We start from the raw sequence: 22,057 nt of genomic DNA on the forward strand, positions 1-22,057 counted from the left end.
GCATAACTGGCAGCTTCTCAAGATGGTGCTTAGCTCCGTGAGTGAGCATGTGAGTGAGTCTGTGATAAGTTGGACCAGGAAACAGGACTATGATGATAGCCCTCGTTAGTAGGTGTTGGATGTTATTGTCTGTGCCAATAAAATATCACTCCTGAATGATGCAGAGCGAAAGAGAATACCGGTCAGGTGTGTCATGTTACCTTCTTAGTCCTCCATTAGAAATTAATGCTTCAGTCCTTTTGGCTGAAGACGGACTGGTGGTTCTGGGTGGCTACAGTCTCAAGGGACAGCTCACTGGTTCCGACTGGCTGCAGTTGTCAAGAGACAGATCGGTGGTTCTCACTTGCTGCAATTCTCAAGAGATAGCTCAGTGGTTCTGACAGGCTGCAGTTCTCAAGCAACAGACCAGTGGTTCTGACTGGCGGCAGCTATGAGGAGACGCTCCATCACTTTACCATAGCATCTGCTGTACCAACAAATGGGCATCATGTCTTGATCGCCAGAATACTGTGAAAGGCCATGATCCTGTATATGTTTGATTCTCAGAATGTTACTTTTTATGCCTTAATAAATATTTTTATGGACTAAAAAAAGGTAAAGCTATCCCTATAAAACTCCATGCAGGCCCCAAGTGTTGTGAAATGTTGAGGATCCCACATTTTCTAGACAATCAGCTCACAGATGGCAGTGAGGTTGTCAGACTTACACGCTGGTCGCCTGGTACTCATTTCTGTTATGAAGCTGAGTCGAACCCAGGGCCATAGTGCAGCTGGAAGGATTAGGTCATAATTGGCATATAATTGTTTGCTGTCGTTCTTGATGACTTCCATAAACAGGAAGGATTAGGAGTTTATGGAATCTGACTGTTATGGGTTATACCAATTCTTTTGCTGTTTATATTAACTTCCGGCTTTGTAATTCCATGTCAGTTTTCTTCCCCCCCTCCAATGATAGCACCATACTACCCCCACCTTTCACACACAAATGGATTCCATTTCTGATAATGGAATCCTGATAAGGTCCCCAGTTATCCTGAGATCTAAAAGGCTAGATTGAGGTATCTCGTGGCTTTCCTTAGTGCTGCCAAATGAAGGCCGGGGTATTACTTCAATTAGGCCACAAAAGCTTCCTTCCAAATCATTTCCTGTTAGAGATCACCTATCATCCTACCATTTGATGCTATTGAGTTTAGCAACTGACAGCGTCGTAAATAATCCACAAAAAAGACAGCCACAGCCCAATAAGAAGTCATGTTTTGGTTAAGTATAGGCTCTATAAACATGATGTGCTTTCGCATTGCTAACGTTGTAATAGATGCAACCAGACTGTATAGCTGTTTGATGACTTGTCACAATGGTGGAACAATGTTGTTATTTACTGTACACAATGCTTCCTCAACTGTGTCGCTACCTACTTGAATGGTGGTCATAATAATTCTCAATAACTATCTAAAACTTAGTTCTATCCACTCAGAGTCATAGCAAGTCAGTAAGCCACCAAAGTTTAATATAAGAGCTTTGAGAAACTGTAGCTATAGCTGATGAAATATTTCATGAGCGTTTTCATGATTCTATAAGGTTGATTTGAAGCTTACTATAGGGGTACAAAAGTTGTAAAGCTATTTAGGTTCCTGCTGTCACCTTACAGTCTGATAGGGACCTGCAACAGTGTGCAGAACTGCAATTTTCGTGACTGTACAGGAACATTCTATAGCTTACTGTAGGTGTAGAGAGGCTGTAAAGTTCTTTAGGTCCTGTTGTCACCCTACAACCTGATAGGGACCTACAGCAGTGTGCAGATCTGCACTTTTTGTGACTGCAGGGACATTTTTTAGCTTACTGTAGGTGTAGAAGGGCTGTAAAGTTATTTAGGTTCCTGCTGTCACCGTACAGTCTGATAGGGACATGCAACAGTGTGCAGAACTGCAATTTTCGTGACTGTACAGGAACATTCTATAGCTTACTGTACGTGTGGGGAGGCTGGAAAGCTATTTAGGTTCCTGTTAACACCGTACAGTCTGATAGGGACCTGCAGCAGTGTGCAGAACTGCAATTTTCGTGACTGTACAGGAACATTCTATAGCTTACTGTAGGTGTAGAAAGGCTGTAAAGTTATTTAGGTTCCTGCTGTCACCACCTGTGCTGACAGACCTGCAGCAATGTGCAGAATTGCACTTTTCATGACTATACAGGAATATTTTATTGCTTACTATAGGTGTAGACAGGTTATAAAGCTATTTAATGGAGTTACATAATATATTTATTTCTTAAGTTGGCAGGTACAAATTTTTCAGTCACTTATATTGCACAGCAAGATATGTGTAAAAACATATTCAAAGCACAGTATTACATTGAACAGTTTAATATGTGGCTAAACAGTCCTATTGAGACAAAAATATGAAGTGTAACTGAGAATGGTCAGCTACAAGCTTGTCCAAAAATACAGTTTCCTTCATTCCAGAAAATGTATACGTTGAACCTTTCCAATTTGTAACATTTAATAATTATACATATTACTTAAAAAGAAATGGTGGGATTCCATTTGCTTCTAAAGGCTGCGGCTTGAAATGCGATGTGGGTTTACATAATATATATATATATATTTTTTTAACTTGGCAGGTATTCAACTTTCAGTCAGTCATGTTGCACAGCGGGATATGTGAGCAATATTTGAAACACAAAATTTCCCTCCACCATGCAACATTCTATATACTACAACTTTGAACAAAACATTAAGTAACAACGATTAATGCACTTTAACAGACAATAGTTTGAAAGTGTAGGGCAAGTTCTTGACTTTGATTCAGGTTGGTTGACTATTTCTGCGCTTTATTGGCTCAAGCGGTGTGTAGCGACTAGATATGTGTATTGTTGGGGCTATGGGCAAGGGATTAGTGGCATCAGGGCATCGTGTGAGCCTGATAACAGGGCGTCCATCAACTGGGGGCTCCTCCAAGATCAGTTGTTCTTCCAAGCTTGGACGTCGCCATTTTGGCGTGGGGCTCCCCACTTCCGCTCGACAGTCAACCTGTGAAAATTATATTCTTTCTAAAGACAGATCTTTCCTTTGCGAAGAGAAAAATTAATTTAATAGGATTTATTACTTGTATTTTCAGTTGAAAAAAAGGTGAAGCTGTTCCTGTAACAGGCCTTGGAGGCCCGTAGGGCTGTGACATGTCGAGGTTCCCACATCTAAATAAGTGGCTCACAGATGGCAGTGAGGTCGTCAGCCTTTACCTCTAGGAAGATTTCTGGTACTCATTTCTGTTAGAGGCTGTCAACCCCAGGGCCATAGTGCAGTTGGAAGGATTAGGTCAGTTGAAAAATCCAATGACCTTTTCAGGAATTGGCCCTGTGCCCTTCCAGCTTGTAGCATAGATCCTCAAGTTATGCAAGCTATATTTTCTATAAGGTTAGAAAAAATTTATTGAAGATTTTCGAAGATTCGAAGCTTTCACAGTAATTGCATGCAGTGAGGTTTACTTGGGCAGTTGGCCATGTAATAACATAATTAATAACCAGAGTTCCAGAGACTGCCTCTTGTCTCCGTCATCAGGGATTAATGTGATTGTCTTGAGAAACCTTATTGGTAGCAGACTGTAACAGCATATATCAAGAAATAAATTGCTAACATAAACACTGAAGTACTCAAATTATAAAATGAGTGTTTACTAAATTAATGCTTGTTCAACTTTCACATATAGTATACATTTGCTAAATATGTTTCATTACTTAGCAGAGCAAGCAGATAAATGTCTGTGCATTCACTCTGGATGTGATTTATAATATTGCTTTTGCACATCAGAGATAATACAAAATCTACTTACAGAGTTTCTTCTCTTCTCAAGTGGTGGCAACATATGGGGTTTCTTTCTCTGTCGCAATACTGGTTGAGTTGTTGATAATGTCGAGGTGCCTGGTGAGGAGGGTGTATCTTTCATCTCTTCAGAGGAAATGTTGGCTCTAAAACAGTTTTGGAAAAATAGATACGGGGTTCAAAACTACGTGCTTATATTCCCCATGTAGGCAACAACAAAAGGGAGAAACCACAGATCTGATAATTTCCCCCTTCCATTGGTTTTTGAAGGTCAAAAATAGTTCCCCCCCCCAAAAAAAATCGATAGGGTAAGTTTCAATCTTGATTAGACCTAGAGAAAGTTGGGTAAAATCTTGTAATGATATAAATTGTAGTCCATATCATGAAGAACAAATTGTTTTCTTTATTGGAGTCTCTAGCATCAATACTTATCGAGATATAGAAGATAACGCAAACCTCCATTTCAGCCGAAAACGCGTTTTTTCGCAATATAAAAACGGCTGCACCGGGAGAACCGAGCGGATTAAACATTTTTTTTTAAATATTTTTGAAGTATGAAAATATGTAGAAATAAGTGTACAAAATATATTTTTTTAATGGTCGAGCGACTTATCTGGATGATTTCACGTGGAATGACTGTATTCGGGGCAGAAGGACAAAATCTGTTAACAAAAATTTTGTACGTTTTACATCGATATTTGGTATATTTTATTCTCTTTCAATTTTGACTTTTTCAAAATACCCCTGATAGAGGCAGATTCCTTGTTTGCACCCCCCCCCTCCCCTGCTGGCCCACAAGCTTGTGTAATATCCTATTTTATTCCCACTTATCCCGTGGTATCTGCAGCATGTAGTGTATACAGGGTGTTACAGGAGGAAAGGTCAATAATCTGAGAGGCCATAGTATCTGTCCTATTCCGAACGGTTTCCGAGATAGAGATATTTCACTGCATACTTCCAGAATTTTCGACACCAAAGAGATATTACGTACTGTTTCTAATACCGGTATTTATTGTTCAAGTGACAAAGTTGGTACAGTTTACCTGGTAAAATACATTTTCGAAAATTCCACCGTCAATATCGATGCACTTTGCAACTCGTGTGAGGACATGGCGTGTTGCTGGTCTGTACAGTGTACGATAAATAGTTTTATCTGGGAAAGGATTTCGAAGGAAACTGTTGTGGACTAATCGAAGTACTATCCCGGAATTTTGCAGGAGACACTGAGGAAAGTCACGAAGAAAGGTTTGCCGGTTTTCCTGCTAATATTCGAACTTATTATGTCGCGAATACGAGTGTGGAGCTTTACCGCTACTCCACCCTGCTCGCTTTTAGTTTCGTATGCTTGTATAGACTATGCTCTGTCTAAAACATCTTTGATGGTGTATCATGCCTTAAGTAGGCAATTTTATGTAAAAAAGAAAAAGCCCTGTGTGTTCAGTGGGCCCTCTGGTATGGTGATTTTGGTTCACATCGTCTGTTGAAAATAGAATCTAGTAATTTTACAACGATGACGTAACGATCTACGTCATTACCTAATGATGACGCACCCTCGAAGATATTTTTGACGGAGAATATATATTACGCCCTTAATTTTACCAGCCTCAGTGGAAGGTGTAAGATATCTGTGTGGACGGTGATAAATATTCATTGTATGTATATATGCCTTATGAATTAATGAAAACGTATTACCATATTAAAAGCTAAACTTATGAAAGAAACTGCTACATAATTCTGCGGACTAGAAGCACGCAAGGCAGACCTATATAGATAAAGAAGACAATGTAGTTCTGGTACAGGCAGCTCTATGAAACCGCGAATGGAGACCGAATGGAGACTTATAGCCCTTATTGAGGAGAAGCCAAATCTGCAGCTACTCAAGGATTTCCCAGCATTTTGTTGAACCCGAATATTCATTACCGTGTTCACAAGAGCCCTCCACTGGTCCCTATCCTGAGTCAGCTCAATCCAGTCCGTACAAACCAATCTTGCCTCTCTAAGATTAATTTTAATATTGTCCACCCACCCACGCCTTGGTCTTCCCAGTGGTTCTTTCCTTCTGACTTTCCCACCAATATCCTATATGCATTCCTCGTCTCCCCCATTCGTGCTACATGCCCTGCCCACCTCATCCTCCTTGCCTTGATTATTCTAATTATACTTGGAGAAGAGTACAAATTACAAAGCTCCTCATTATGCAGTTTTCTCCAACCTCCTATCACTTCATCTCTCTTCAGTCCAAATATTCTCTTGGTTATGAAAAAGATGGAACAAATGAAGAGGGTTTTCTTGCATTGATTTAGTTAAGTACAGGTCGTTATTGTAGATCTCTCCTCTGGGTTGCGTGTGACGGGAAGCAGGGTAAGAAATAGTGAGGCAGCGGTTTCTTCTGCATTGTGGTAGACAGGATGACGCACTGCAACTAAAGCCCTTTTAAACCCATACACACACACACTACAATTCTTGTATCATTAGTGGACTCTACCAGATCCACTGCAGACCATGCAAAAGAAAACAGGGAATTCTGAAAGACAATGCGGAAAAGTATCGTAATGCTACGAGAGAAACCTTATTTCTGAGGAGAAGAATATCACTTGTAGTGGTAAAAGACGATGCTCATAAAGCAATAGTAAGAGAGGTAATAAAGAATAGTAGAAGAGTCGGTGAAAAGAAAAGTCATGGGAGGTTCCTAAGCTGCTCTCGTTCGTCCTTCTGATGCAGGCAGTGTGCAAGTGATTACATTAGAATGCTTAGTAGTAATGGCTTGAGACAAAGCGCGCGGAATTTTCATTTTCTGAGCTGTTATTGAATTATGTAGTTCGGAAGAATGATTTGATGTCATCTAAAGTTATGGGGCTATGGGGGCCTGTATAGAAAGCAGGCACCAACGTCTTGTAAGTTTGTAACCATCTCAGTATTTGCTCAAAGATAGAGGAAAACTAAGAAACTCCGTGTCGAGATGGCCTATCGCAGGACCTACCAGACACGCACTGGCTTCTAGCCAGCAGTCCGCCATTTTGTGAAGAATAGTCTTGTCTAAATTGACTGCAGAGCAGAATGTGGTTAGCGTTTATCTTTCGGTATATTCTACTTGTTAACGCGGTGGGAAGGTTTGCGTGCTGACAGCTGTGGGGGCGTTCGCTCCTGGTAAGGTCACCCAAGCTAAGCAGATCGAAGGGTAGGAACCAGAACGAAAATAGCCCATAATCCTCTAGGTTGGGGGTTGGGCGTGAGGTTCAAAACCTCATCTCGAAAATCAATGTCGAGAAGTGTAATAGAGATGTAAGAACTGGCTCACGAAAGATAGATACAGAGTGCAAATAAGAGAATAGAGTTATTTTACGCAAAGGAGGCCAAGGTTCTCAGAGGGCCGTAGAACCAAGGAAGAAGCAAAATATTATTACTGTTATCTTGATTTTATGGTCTCTGCCGAAGTTTCATGTAATTACATCTCATTTAATAACTTAAATTCATAACATTTAAAACTTATTTTCCACAGTTATACAGTGTTTGAGGTGAGCTGTTCACTGTGAAGATGAAGACTGCTGCCTTCTAGTATATGACGCCGTGTACCTTGGTAAACCGAGGAAAGGTAAAGGTAAAGCTCTCCCTTGAACAGGCCGTGGAGGCACATAGGGTTGTGAGATGTTGAGGTTCCCACATTTTCTCTAGACATTCGTCTTATAGATAGCGGCCGCCCTTTGCCTTCAGGGAGATTCCTGGTACTCATTTCTGTTAGAAGCTGAGAGGATCTCAGGGAAATAACGCTTCTGAAAGGACTAGGTAAATTGAAAAATCCCTCTCATCGATACTCGAACCCGCGGCCTTCTAGTGCCTCAACCGACTACGCTACCGCCTGCCCCGACTGTCTAGAGAAAATGTGGGAACCTCAACATCTCACAACCCTATGGGCCTCCACGGCCTGTTACAGGGATAACTTTACCTTTTAAAACCGTGTCCTCATTTCGCCAAATATACAAGTATTTAGAATGGTCGAGTCAAGGAGGGCCAGCGGGGCAGAGCATGTTATCACGCATGGGGGAGAAGAGGCATATATACAGGGTTTTGGTGGGAACGCCGGAAGGAATGAGAGCACTTGAAAGACCTAGACATCGGTGGGATAATAATATTAAAAAGGACCTTGGGGAAATAGGATGGGGATGGTATGGACTGGATTGATCTGGCTCAGGAGAGGGACCAGTGGAGAGCTTTTGAAAACACGGTAATTGACCTTTTGGTTCCATAAAATGTTGAGAAATTCTCGTGGTGTATCCTCAAGTCCATTGAGTTAGTTGACGCTGTTAGAATCTCAGGCTATATTACATCGAGTGACAGTTTTATTTAATGAATAATGGATGGAACTGATGCCTATTTTGAGATACTATTCCAAAATTTTCCTCAGATCACAGTGGTCTCGCGGTCTAGGGCATGAATTGTCTTCGCTCGTTCAAACGCTGGGATCATGGGTTCGAATCTCACCCCCTAGGCATGGATGTCTGTTTGTGTTTATTCTGCGTTTGTATTGTTCTGTGTGTAGGGGCTGATCACTCAACCAATGAGTCCTACCGACTGTGCACAGGATCAAGAAACTGAAAAAGCGGCCAAGGTCGAACAAAGGACTGTAGAGCCACAGGCAGATAGATTGAGGAAATACACGTGGAAAGTCTTACTCAGGATAGTTGGTGTCCCTGCCTAGAACAGAACCAGGCGCTTCCGAGTGAAATCTAGAAGCTTTAGTATCATTAAACACAATAAAAACCAGACAATCGCTTTCGGTGTGTAGGAAGTGACGACACAGACTGATAAAGTGGGTATTTATGCCGCCAATAAATGGATCTCTCATGGATGGCAGGCAACAAATATTGCAAGGCACCTGTCGATTGTTGTATATTTCTTCGCCAATGAAGGGGGCAGGGATAGCCGTTTCCTGCTCTCGTGCTTTAACATCTAAATTACTCCTCTACGTCTGTATCCAGGGGTAAACAAATGTTGATTCAGTTCACCTGTCAGTCAAAATTTGTTTCTGGCCGGACATTTATGCATTCATTTCAGAATAATTTGTCGTCACAAACTAAAAGTAAATTGTATAGAACAACAATTTGTTTCTGTTGCTTTTGTATGGGAATGAAACTTAGTCCCTCACATTAAGGGTCGTTATAGCGAGAACCGAGGACTTGAAACTTTAAGACTCGAGTTTCGATTCACGATATGGGAAGAGATTCTTTTCTCCACAATACGCAGACCGTCTCTGGGACCCACTCAGTCTCCTATCCCGTCAGTACCGGGGCATTCTTCCGCGGGGATAAAACAGCCGGTGCGTGAACATGACTATTCACTTCCATTTAGTGCCAAGATTACGAATATGGGGAAATATAATTTCACTCCCCCATACATCTTCATAGCGTGGTGCTTAGTTAAGCATAGGGACATTTATATTGTCATGTGTTAGAGTGGCTACGGACGGGATTCTGCCTGGTGACGCGATTTGCTGACCACTTGCACTGTCCCGACTCGTGACTGCACTTTGCAGATCACTGACACACACGCACACACGCACTAGTGTCCTCAGTCTCTTACATTCTCCACTAGCCTTTCCTGGCAACGGATTTTAACGCAGGAGCTATAACAGTCTCACTGAATTACATTCCGAATATCACACACAAAGTTTTCTCTTCACAGCCGGACTTTCAACTGAGCGCTCCTGCCACTATCACTGACTCTTTTCTTCAGACTCCCTTACGAAACAAAGATCTAACCTTGTCCCGCTTATAACTTCTTGGCACGGACCACACAGAAAGCACAGCTTTTTCATTGTTGTAGGCCAACTGTTGCATTATTAAGAATCTGCTGCATAACTACGGGCATTGTGTTTGTTTCGCAGGAACGTATTTACCGAGCCGTTGCCCAGAAACGGCCCTGATATATCCGCCCATCTCGCAGTCGTTGCATAGCAACTGCTCTACACGCTACAATATACTTTTACTTTTCGAAGGACGAGCAAACAATTTGGTTTGTTCAGCCCTGTGTATATCCAATTTAGCCACACTGTATACACATCCGTAATGTGATGTTGCTATTTAAAACTAAGCGTTTTTTTTTTTCAACTTTTTGATTTATTATCTTCATAGAATGTCATGAATGTTCAATTAAAATTTACGTGCTCCACTCTGAAGTGTTATGTACGTCTATAAAGTGCTTTTAATGTAGCATATTGTCGAGCGCGGTCTAGTCTTCTGGTGCCAACCTAATAACAACCACAAATCCATCCGGTACTGTTCATTATAAACCCCGAAACAAAGGCTACCGGCTTCATTGTCTCTCGCAATGAATACAGATACTATTAAGTACAGAACTAATAACGAAATTAGTTCTAATCACGATATCATCTGTTTGTTTGTTTATTTGTTAACGATGTTGCCTATGAATCGGACAGACATCATTTACTTACTTGCTTACTTACTCATGGAGCTGAGCCCTTCTTGAGGAGCCGCCAATTCTGAAGCTACTCAAGAATTTACAAGCATTTTATGGAACCCGAAAGTTCGTTACCGTGTTCACAAAAGCCTTCCATCGGTCCCTATCCTGAGCCAGATCAATCCAATCCATGCCATCCCATCTCTCTAAGATCAATTTTAATATTGTCCACTCACCTACGCCTTGGTCTTCCCAGTGGTCTCTTTCCCTCTAGCTTACTTACTTACTCATTGAGCTGAGCCCTTCTGAAGCAGCCGCCAATTCTGCAGTTACTCAAGAATTTCCCAGCATCAATATTCTATATGCATGCCTCCTCTCATTCGTGCTACATGCCCTGCCCACCTCATCCTCCTTGACATAATCATTCTAATTATACTTGGACAGACATCATAGAGGAATGTAACAGGAAGGGCTATGTGCCTGGCGCCATGAAATGCCTTTACATTCAAGTTCTTCTTTGTCTACGTACATTCGCGCTACGGAGTTTCCATTACCTTGGAAGTTTCAAATGAACAATTCATAGACATGAACATTCTGTTCGTAGTTCCAGAATGTACAGGGTGTATGATACAATCGATACTGGCTTTACGTGAAGGAGAGGGCTAAGTATTATGGCATACAAGGCAAGAAATGTGGAGCAAGAGCAACAACAGTTGCTAGCGAACGGCTCTGAATCAATATTCGTTTCTAGGCAACGACCGCGAAGCAGGCAACGGAATAGATGTCCGCTGCTAGGGAACGGCTCAATAAACATTCCAGCTGCGACGGATACGCATGCGACAATAGCGGCACTGTTGGAAACGGTGTTTTTCTACTCGGTCTTTGCAAATGGGTTATGGGGAGTACAATTGACAAACCATCTCGTCAGAAGGGCTCAGTTGAAAAAACAAAAGAGGCCTCTGGTCGAAGTCTCAAGTGCCTTGACGCAGCTGAACTGATTGGCGATAATCCGCGAGTCGTAAAGTAACTCTGACTTTGACTTTGACTTTGAAGTACGGGCAGTTGGGAGTCTCCGTTCAGGGAGGACTTGAGCACCGAAGTAGGGGAAGGGCAGTTGTTAAAGCCGTTACCAGGAAACATCTAGTGAAGACACTGCAGGCTGGAAAAGACTTAGCGTGTGCTGTAGTTATTTGTAAAGTGTGGAAATTAACGATGGCGCTATAATTAAGTGTAGTTACGGGTGGTGTGTTAAAGTTGCCAATAAATCCAATATCCAACCCAAACCTTCGTCGAGAGTCACTCATACTACGTGACAATATGAAACACATCCGAACTACCACACTAACTAACTGAACTAATAGTTAATTGTTCGTTGTGTGCCGTTCTGTGCGTTATCTGCCCAGTGGTGCTGCTGTGTTCCTTGTCCAATATGCTCGGAACACGTTGCGTCTTGTATCTTGGACTGACGCTTTTCGGACAAGTGAAGATTCTCCTTACTCTGTATACTCATGAAGATAAGAACTATTCTAGTCCTCTTGTGACAGGGATACTGAGCCATTCTCTGCATTTTCAGCCGCCCGACCTCGCCAGCACTTCCGATACTAACCGTCCTTCCCGTAGGACATCATCCTTAAACTTTGAGTCACGTGTTCCTTCCCAGCAATCCGATCCTTGTTCCCGTATTTATATCCCCCAGGAACAGGGTGGCCCGGTTATACCTCCAGACATTAGGAGCGCTTTTCGTTGCCTCGTACGACTTGTAGGGAGTTTCGTACCTCACAGGAAACACAGTACGCACTAGAAATGTTTCTGTCTCTCCAGGGGGAACTAGCTCCAACTCGTCGGGTCCATAGGAAATCTCCTTGCCTACAGAACCATCGTGGTTCATGAACAGATGCTGATGTTTATTAAATCCCAAAAGAAACCTCTTATGTTTAGTTTCCATGTCTTACCGGCGATAAAGCTGTTTCTCCGTAGTGTTTATATAGAATGGAAGTGACATTTCCTTCGGGAACAGAAACACGTAATGTAAACGTATATACGCGAAATTACTATTCTCTGTCGAAAGCATTTTTGACGGTACGTCATACCTTGAGCAGACAAACTAATGGTTGAATTCTCTATGATTTCAACAAAGATCTGCCGTACGACAGTTTTGTTTCCCATCGCATGCTTGAAACAGAGCATAGCACCTTTATAATGATGACGTAATGATTTAAATCACTATCATTTTATTGGGATTATTTCATTAACTGATGATGCATATTCAGTGATATTTTGGACACAGTATATATAAGAATATGGTCAATTTAGGTAGAGAAATTGAAGTGTAATATGTCATAATTAATAGTATTTGAGAAACTCCTTGGAGCAAAAGTCCTTACTGTGAAGCTAATAGTCATTCAGCTCGTCAAATTCTCTACCTTTAACGGAACCCGCAAGTTGATTAAAGCGCTCACAAGAGTCAGCCATTGTAATGTAGCCCACGCCACGTGAATTCATCCAACAACTTCACTCTCTATTTCTTGAAGAGAAAATTGAATATTAGACGGGCTACGGGCTTTACGGCCCGGGTTTGATTCCCGGCAGAGCCAAACATCATAGCGTCCAGACCAGCACTGGGGTCCACCCAACCTCCTATCCAATGGGTACCGGTGCGATTTCCTCGGGGGTAAAGCGGCCGGGGCGTGAAGTTGACTACTCACCTCCAGCTAGTGACGAACTCCCCTAGATGATTTCATAATGTGATGCTTAATTAAGGACAACTTTACAACTAGTAACAATCTACTAGACTGTACGGCGCTACATGCCAGAATCTGGAGGCATCACTTTCCTTCGAAATGTTGGTAATGCTCTACCACATTTCACGGAGTCACGTCTCGGAAGGTAGTAGTGTGTGGACGAAGAAATGTAAATCCTATACGATGTTTCGGATGCCGGATATGTCTTCTTTTCCAGGTAATATTACCCTTTCCTGCTACCTGATGACGAACACAGATCCACTTTCCTAAACGTCATGTATCTCTTTTATTCAGTGAACAGCCTCGAAAGAAACTTCCCGCCTCACCGGCTCCATGCAATATTGTGTTGCATATGCGAAGTAGGTTTCAGACTGATATCAGGTTCAAAACGTAAGCGTCTCCAAGGATTTCCTTTTCTTTCGCCTACTTTCCTTTGTCTGAAAAATTAAGGAAAGTAGGCTTATGAGATTACCTTGCTATCTGTATCCCCCATATCAACTCTTGAATGCCTGAACTAATCTTTGTGAATCTTGGTATGTATATCAAGGCAGCTGGATCCATCTCAGTGACGCACTTCATAAATTCCTCCCATCAGTCTGCGTGTCTGAATATGTATACCCATTACAGAAGCCAGGCAACTGTTTGGTAAACACGTTCCCGCGGCAACGAATATTTGAAACGAAGAAGAACTGTTGGACGCGTTGTTTTCTGTGCGGCCCATATACGCTTAGTATCAGTAGAGAGTGGGCGATTAGTTATTCCCCAGAACGTATTGGTTTCCAAGAGCGGCAGATAAAAAGCGTATGCTTTTTGATGGAGTCCAAGAGTATTAAGGAAAAAATATAACCTGAAATTTGGTACGAAGGGGGATCAGTAAATAAGTCACAAATTGAAGTAAAACAGCTGTAATGGATATAATAGGTTTTCTATGTGTATCACTAGGTAGTAGCACAGTCCAGCTTTGTGACAGTCTAGGTAACAGACGCGCATACTCCTGTTCAGAGGTTGGTTTCAGTAGTCAAAATGGCGACCGTGCTTGATGAGTGAACTACCGAAGAGCAGTGTTATGCTATGTTTTTTTTTTTGACAAAAGGCCACAATGCAAAGGATGTTCATAAAAATATTTCCTGTTTATGTTGGGAAGTGTTTTTCGCTTAAAGCTATTCACAAGTGAGTGGAGATATTCTCTCAAGAACGTTCGAAAGTCGCAGATGATGCCCGACCAGTTGCGGAAGTGGCTGAGATAACAGTCAAATAACTTCTATGCTGCAGGTTTCGACTCACTGGTAAAGAGATGGGACGAGTGTATCAACGTTGGTGGACAATATGTCAAGAAATAAATATTTTTTCCTGGTTCGAATATCACACGTTTTACGTTTTATATCCATTTGTGACCTATTTACGGACTCCCTCGTGGCATATTTTCTGTTTAATTTACTGCAAAACTCCAGGCGGCGGAAGATGCAAGGATGGTTCCCCTTTCCGATGTTCACGATTTGAATATTTGGTATGTTCTGCATTTCGCGAACTTTCGTTTGAAACTTCCATGTAACACCCCTTACCGCCATCTTGCATCATATATGCACTCAAAACAATACACGGACTTCAGTTACAATTTTAAACAGTAAAGCCGTACATTTATACACATCGTAACATTAATATCTTGCTCTTCATACGTAACAACTAGACACAGCGTTATAATAACAGTCTTCTTTCCTATCAATCTTTCTTACGAATTAGTGATTACGTCACTGGAAAGTTCTGGATTTCTTTATATTTTTAGATGAATAGTATTGGAAACCAACAGCTCAAAAAGTTGTATGCAATTCTAACGTAATTCGCCATTAAGAGATTCTTACATTTGTCTACCTACCTTCCACACACAAAGACGAAGTTTCTCTCTTCAAACAGCTGTTCTGTTGGTCGAAACGGCTCGTTAACGATCAGAGAGCCTACGTAAATATGGAAGGCGACGACGCCTGGCAGGCATATACCCAAGGTGCACTGCGACACCAACGCCAGCGTCTCCTTGGCAACGGCTTTGCGCGTGTATCACAACATTGAATCGGCAGTCCGCAGTTTCCTCTTGACGCAACTTCCTATCAGCAAAGGGGGCTTGTGTGGCATTAACGTTCTGAAACTTGAGCACACTGTAAACACACAGCAGCGACCGATTGGATTAAAATCCGTGCAGACGCTGACAGCGGCCTAAGTAAACGTTGTATTAAACGTTGTTTAAATGATGGATTTTAATAAGGAAGAAAGAAGTTTTATAAGAACATAGCAGCTTCTACGTGTCTACTGTTTATCTGTAATATTTTATTACATGTTACCTTTACCCTTACTACCGTACCGGGCGGGTTGGCTTAGCGGTAATAATCTTTATTCATAGAATGCCGTCTTCTGGGATGTGGCNCTACACGGCGCCACATCCCAGAAGACGGCATTCTTCATAGTCACCGCCGTGAAAGCCTCAAATCTTGCATCTTGATTCGTATTTGTGAGGTGCTCGGTTTGAATCTCGACCGGGACACGGTGTATACTGACAGTTTTTTTCCAAATTCCTCCAGGAGAACTCCAGGATAGTATCTTTTCAAATTCTTTGTCATCAGCAAAATGTTTGCCACACAGTTCTGAATCTCTTTACACAATAAACACGTCCCACCATATACAGGAAATATTGTCTTTATGAATATCCTTTGCATTTAGTCATTTGCCCACAGAAATCGCACAACAGAACGCTGCTCTTCTGTAGTATACTCCTCAAGCGCAGTCGCCATTTTGGCTACTGAAACCAGCCTATGAACATGAGCATGCACGTCGGCTACGCAGACTGTCATGAAACTGGATTGTGCTGCTACCTAGTGATACACGTAGGAAAACTATTACGTGCATTATAGTTGTTTTACTTCAATTTGTGACCTATTTACTGACTCTCCCTCGTAATTCTCTTTTCAGAAACTTACTGGTTATTGAGGTGAGGTTTTTTCAACGAACTTTGTTTCTTTTCGCAATCTTCCGTTAAACTGTTAACGAGTTCTATTCTAGAAATAATGTACATCATAATGGTAGGTTTTATAACACGCTTCCTGAGGCTGTAACCCATTTATGCCATAACATTTACTGAATACTAGGGGTTTCATTTCGTGTCCTCTCAATCTGAACATTTGGGGTTGGATTATTATGGGACGCTGTCTGTATCTAGGCAGATATTAGAATGATAGATTAATGATTAATTGGAAAATATCTGGAAGGAAGCGGTCTTGAATTAGTCGAGGTACAAACCCGGCGTTTGCATGGAGATAATATTCCTTGTGTTTGTTGGAGGCTTCGAGGAAAACCACTAAATATATCTAGCAAGATAGCCGGCGCTCCAGCCTAGAATGTAACCGAGCACCTCCGAATGCAGTTTTACTGCTACGCCAGCCCGGTCGGTAATCTAGTACCCTTGTTTCAAGACACTCTTATAATAATAATTTTTCGTGAGAATGATGACATTTGATGACAGGAAGTGTAGCTGGTTGGTTCCGCCTGCCGGCAGAATTAGTGTTAGCTAGAAGTGGCGCGTTCTTCTTGGGCGCTCTGTGTTATAACAAACGTACGTAACACAATTTCGATTTTGTTATGTAGAGAGATATCATTTAACGAGGATACAAATTCCGTAAGAATATAAAGACAAAATTTATTTTTCATTTTGTGCTCTTTCATTCGGCATATTATTATAATAAGTTTCACAACTAAATAATCTATCTTTGGAAATTACACATAACATATATTTTAAGATCTGTAAGGAACATACATTCTTTGTTATCATTTTTTTTACTCAACAAACAGTAGTTGATACAGATTTTCTTAACAATAAGGGTCCATGGTCCATCTCTGGCTGAGGATGATGGACCATGGCAGGCACAGTCTTTATATCGATAATGTTGTAATGGTATCGATATGAACATGAGAAAATCTTACACAGAGAGAATTTGTTACATCGGCATTAATACTAGATATATTGTTATACAACACAGAAATTGATTTAAGCATTATCTCTAATGGCTATTTTATGTATGTTGTATTATACAAATTGTCCTATGTCACCAAACTTATAAATGAGTTAAGTTTTTGTTTCATGTACAAGAAAAATTCGTCACAAGATATATATTATACATATATTTGGAACATCTAACGGTTATGTAACCTTTTTACGACACATTCCATAACATTATGTCTGCTATTCCCACATGTTGGACCCAGCACTGGGACCTACACATTGAGGTCTAACGGCTAATCTATTACATATATTTACAAGCCTCAATAAATGAGGCAGGATTATCCGGTGATTCTTTACTAATCTAAAAGCAACACGACTTAGTTTTGTCTATAGTTAATAATAAAGACATTTTATATTCATCCTGAACGTATGTTCACATTTAAATTGCCTCCTGGATTATAATAACATGAAAATGGGTGAGTTATTTTACTCCGAAACGGTCCTTATCACCCACCAAACTGACTCCACGACTACAAAGTCCCGTACAAGTCTGAGGTTTACACGGCACAGGTTGTTCAGACTGCAGTGTCCTAAGTTTTTCACCGTGTAGTTTTGTAGGAACACGCTGATTCCTTCATGTTCTAAGTGGGTAGGATGCGGTTGTGGTTAGATTATGTAGGCATGTAGCATGAAATATGGCCATTCAGATCCATGGCCCGGGGGGGGGGCAGAGGAGACAGAACCCTCGTAATGGTCCGGAAAAGGTTTTCAGTCATGACCTACAGGACCTAACCACATCCTCACTCCCACCCTGATGCTGGAGGCAATAAATTCAGTTGAAACGCTTGTGTCCAACACTACACGGTGTCACAGTCCGGAAGACCACAGTCTGAATCACCGCTCTGAAAACCTCGAACCTCAGACATTTAAGAGTGTAATTTCACAAGTGGGGAAGAATGCGCCTGTGAAATAATTCATTATTCAACCATCAGCGGTGCTCATTTCTCCGTGCGTATCAATAGGTACACTGACATTAAACATTAGACTAACGACCGGTTTTCAATCGACAGAACCAAGTTCTTGAACTAAACAGTTAACATCATTAATATTAATTAAAATGACTAATAAATATCGTTGTTAGAAATCTCACAAATGTAACTCAGTATCCTACAACGAAGAGAGGGCGAGGCAATTCACGCGTGTAGTGTGGAAGATGAAAACATCGACGTGATTTTCGGGCGATTGTTACAGTTGCCATTGGTACATAGAAGCTCAGTTTGTCCCTAAATGAATAGTAGAATTGTTAAGATCGACCGCCTTTACCCACCACTCTTTCGCCTTGTTCTTATTGGAGGATACTTTGAAGGGCAGTTAATATTTTTCATTTTTACGTCCTAATTTCCTTCACTTGTTCATTTTAAAATGTAACACAATTATTAAGACTCCTATATTCCACCATCGTGTTACGTTCCGTCTTGTTTTTGCTGTATTGTTAGAATCTGACAGTGTCTCAGGCTCCACAGAGTCGAATTATAATAGCATTTCTAAATAATGAATCTAGTTGTGAAGGCAGTAGTCGTGGCCCAATCAAGGTACTGTCCTAGGATTCGCCTGGAGGGACCGAGTAAGACCACGAAAGGCCGCGCCATAACTCAAGCGGTTAGTCGCTGGCTTCCAACCGCGGCGGCCCATGTTCGATCCCGGGTCTGGTCAAGTGGGCTTTGTGATGGACAAAGTGGCGCTGGGGGCGGGTTTTCTCCGAATACTTCTATTTCCCCTGCCAATCTTCATTCCACCAAATTTTCCATCATCATAATCACCCGGGGCAGGCTACAATAGGCCAATCAGTGGCCGCCATGCCGAGTGGACCCAGTTGGACTCCACCCCCCACTAAGCGAATTATAAAAAAAAAGACAACGTAAACCCTCAGTCGTGGTAGACGGTGTTCCGGCTGCGAATCGAACCAAGCACCTCTCTAATAGAAGTCTATAACATTACCGTTACACAATCCTACACTAGATTAATTGAGTCACTTTTTAATATAAATGGTAAAGAAAGATAAAAATATCCCTGTAACAGGCACAGGAGTCTTATGAGACGTCGAGGCTTCCACATTTTCTAGAAAATTGGCTCACAGATGTCGGTGAGGTTGTCAGTCTTACACGCCGGCCGCCCTTTACCCCCATGAAGATTCTTGGTACTCATTTCTGTTAGAAACTGATTCAACTCCAGGGCCATAGTGCGGCTGGAAGGATTAGGTCAATTGAAAAATCCAATGACCATATCGGGAATCGAATCCGCGACCTCCCGGCTTGTAGCATGGTATCTCAAACAACTACGCTACCGCGTGCTCCCCACACTTTTTAATGTACAGACTTATAATAGTGTATTAATTATGAGATTCTGTTACTGCTGCATTAGTTGTCAATAAAAATTATCTATTGACATGACAGTAATCCTAAAATGTAGAACAGAAGATACGTGTTTCACCAGAAGTGACAGACATATGCACCCTCTGTAACACGTTTACGTAAAGTAAAATTATTTTCCCTGGGCTTAATTAAGCTATACGCCATAAAGGCATATCTCCACATATTATTAACTTCCGCACTACCTCGACATGACTGGACAGCTTCGCGCCTCGGCAGTTTAACCTCCAGGGAAACACTCTCCCCCTGAGTGCCCGTTGGAGGGGCCCCAGAGCCTGTCTGAACGCTGTGTAGGAGAGAAAATTTCTTTCATCCTGCCGAGAAATGAACCCAGATTCTTTGGTCGTCCAGCCCACAGCCAAACTCTATATCGACAGATTTATCCCAGCTCTCAGCTTTATAATTATGAAGCAGATTATTTTTTTACAGATGGCTATGAGGTTCATGTATGGATGGTCGATTTTGAACGTTGTACTACAATGCTATATCAACTACTTTCTTATATTGTTCTTGAAACATAAGTGGCTGTCTGTCCCGTGACCTGTTAACATGCAGCCAAGCAATATGAATAAAGGAGAGCGCGGTTGCCTACTTCCAACCGCGGCGGCCCGGTTTCGAGCCCAGGTCAGGTCATGTGGGAATTGTGTTGGTCAAAGTGAGACTGGGGCAGGTTTTCTCCGAGTACTTCGGTTTCCCCTGCCAATTCTCATTCCACCAATTGCTTCGCATTCATCATCTATCATCCGGAGCTAGTACAATAGGCCAGTCAGTGGCCGACGTACCAAGTGGACTCACTCTCACCCCACTCCAAGAAAATTAAAAAAGCTAACTACCAGATTATTGCGTCACTAAGGACGTTTAGGAGAGTACGGAATCGTGTAGCTCGAGATTCCTGTTTTTCCTTTGGTTTCACTGCCTTCAAATTTAACTGAAAATGCTTAATTGTGTAAACTTCATTGCCGAACAAGTTGGCTCAAACTGCAACGCTTTTGACTTGCATTCGGAAGATGCTCGGTTCGAATCTAGGGCAAGACACTGGCCATCCTGGCTGAGATGTTCATGGTTTTCCACAACAAATCCCAGGATATTACATTCAAATCAAATCACAACCTTGCACACAATTTGTATATCATTATCATTTCGTCATTCGACTCTCTTTTATAGTCTGAGTTATTGGTAGCGTCATTAAACAAATTATAAAAAAACAAATGAAGTATTACCTTCTGGAATTTGATTCAATTTAATCTGATATAACTTGATAATGTTTCAGGCGAATTTACTGCCGCCATATTCAGAGCCACTCTGCCGCACTCTAGGCTTACTCTTCGACCCTGAAGATGGAAAAGTACGTTCCTCCGAAACGTCTCTGAACTTCAACTAGACTACATGTCGTCATATTCCAGAAGACAGTGCTCTATGTCTGTGTAGCTGTGTCCAGTTACAGAATTTTGTGTTGCTTGGAACGGGGCTTGAGATAAGTGAATGCTGTAGTATATCACTTATATTCATGCCCCTTCTTGGTCTTCGGTAAATGGCTGCACAAATCATAGAATTTCCAAGTCTTGTTTACTTCCTCCTGAAGTAGCTTCCTAATTTCCGCAGGTAACACTCACAGCCGCGTATGTTCCTTGCATATTGAACAGAAATACACAAGAAGCGGGAACTGCCATACGTGCAATACCTTCCTAACGTAGAATAGCGCTACATTGGCGAAACAGGATTTGACGGCATTGCAACTAACCGCCATGTAGACCCTTTGGTGAAGAGACCTTGCAGCCCAGTAGTGACTGACAGGGCCATTTTCCTCAGCTAAGAAATTGCACCTACTCAGTGAGGACATATGCAATGTTCATTATTGAAAATGACATGTTTTTATGTTACCTCTGCAAATAAGATAATTAGGAGCATTAATAAGGTATAAAATATTGTTGAATTCCATAAAAACGAGGACGAAAAATTGTATATTGATATTCCATATTATATACTATATTAATCGAAAATAAATATTCTTAAAAAAACCCTAATTTTTATTTTACATTTAAAAGATGTTGAGTAGATTCTGTACATTTTGTAGGGCAGCACATTATTTTCATAATAAAAATTCTTCACTTTTTTACCAATTTTTTTTCCCTGTGGCGCTACAGCCCCAATTTGGGCCTAGGCCTACCTCCATGAAACTCTCCGTTTCACTTCGGTTTACTAGATCTTAAACATTCGGTAGGACTCCTTGGGCGGGTGATCAGCTCATCGCAAGGCCCCTACCCTTTTTTACCATATACGAACGCTATTCTACATGCAACACCTGTTCTATATAACAGATGCTAGTAGGTTATTGTACAAGAAGAGGCAGGTTTCATTCTCACGATCCTGTTTCCTCTGGACTACACAGACCATAGTATTAATGCGTATAACACCTAGACAGGATACGAATTGCATGGGCCCGAGATTGAAATAATGATTTATGTGGATCCCGTAGTTAGTTCAGTTTAAATTTCCTGAAATAAAAAGTTGCAGTCTAGAGTAAACTATCTGATGAAACATTTCGGATGTGTCAATGAAATCGATCCGAGACAAAGACCTACACTTCATTTCATTGTCCTTACAATTAACAGTGCATGACGCCCAGACCACGAAATGTCCGCTGTATTGAACTCCTTTACGTCCTTTTGATT

The 22,057-nt window shown here is 41.5% G+C and overlaps 1 protein-coding gene across 1 annotated transcript; it reads right to left on the bottom strand.

The window, feature by feature from the left end:
* Positions 1–2,279: 2,279 nt before the first annotated feature.
* LOC111870649 lies at positions 2,280–14,964 on the bottom strand. The gene is made up of 3 exons (XM_023863116.2): positions 14,845–14,964; positions 3,827–3,962; positions 2,280–3,027 (listed from the first exon to the last, which is right to left on the bottom strand). The coding sequence occupies exons 2-3, from the start codon at positions 3,938–3,940 to the stop codon at positions 2,803–2,805; spliced, it is 339 nt and encodes a 112-aa protein (XP_023718884.1). The 5' UTR covers positions 3,941–3,962; positions 14,845–14,964; the 3' UTR covers positions 2,280–2,802.
* Between the last annotated feature and the right edge of the window lie 7,093 nt (positions 14,965–22,057).

The sequence above is a fragment of the Cryptotermes secundus genome, unplaced genomic scaffold (assembly GCF_002891405.2).
Source record: "Cryptotermes secundus unplaced genomic scaffold, Csec_1.0 scaffold588, whole genome shotgun sequence".
NCBI lineage: Eukaryota > Metazoa > Arthropoda > Insecta > Blattodea > Kalotermitidae > Cryptotermes > Cryptotermes secundus.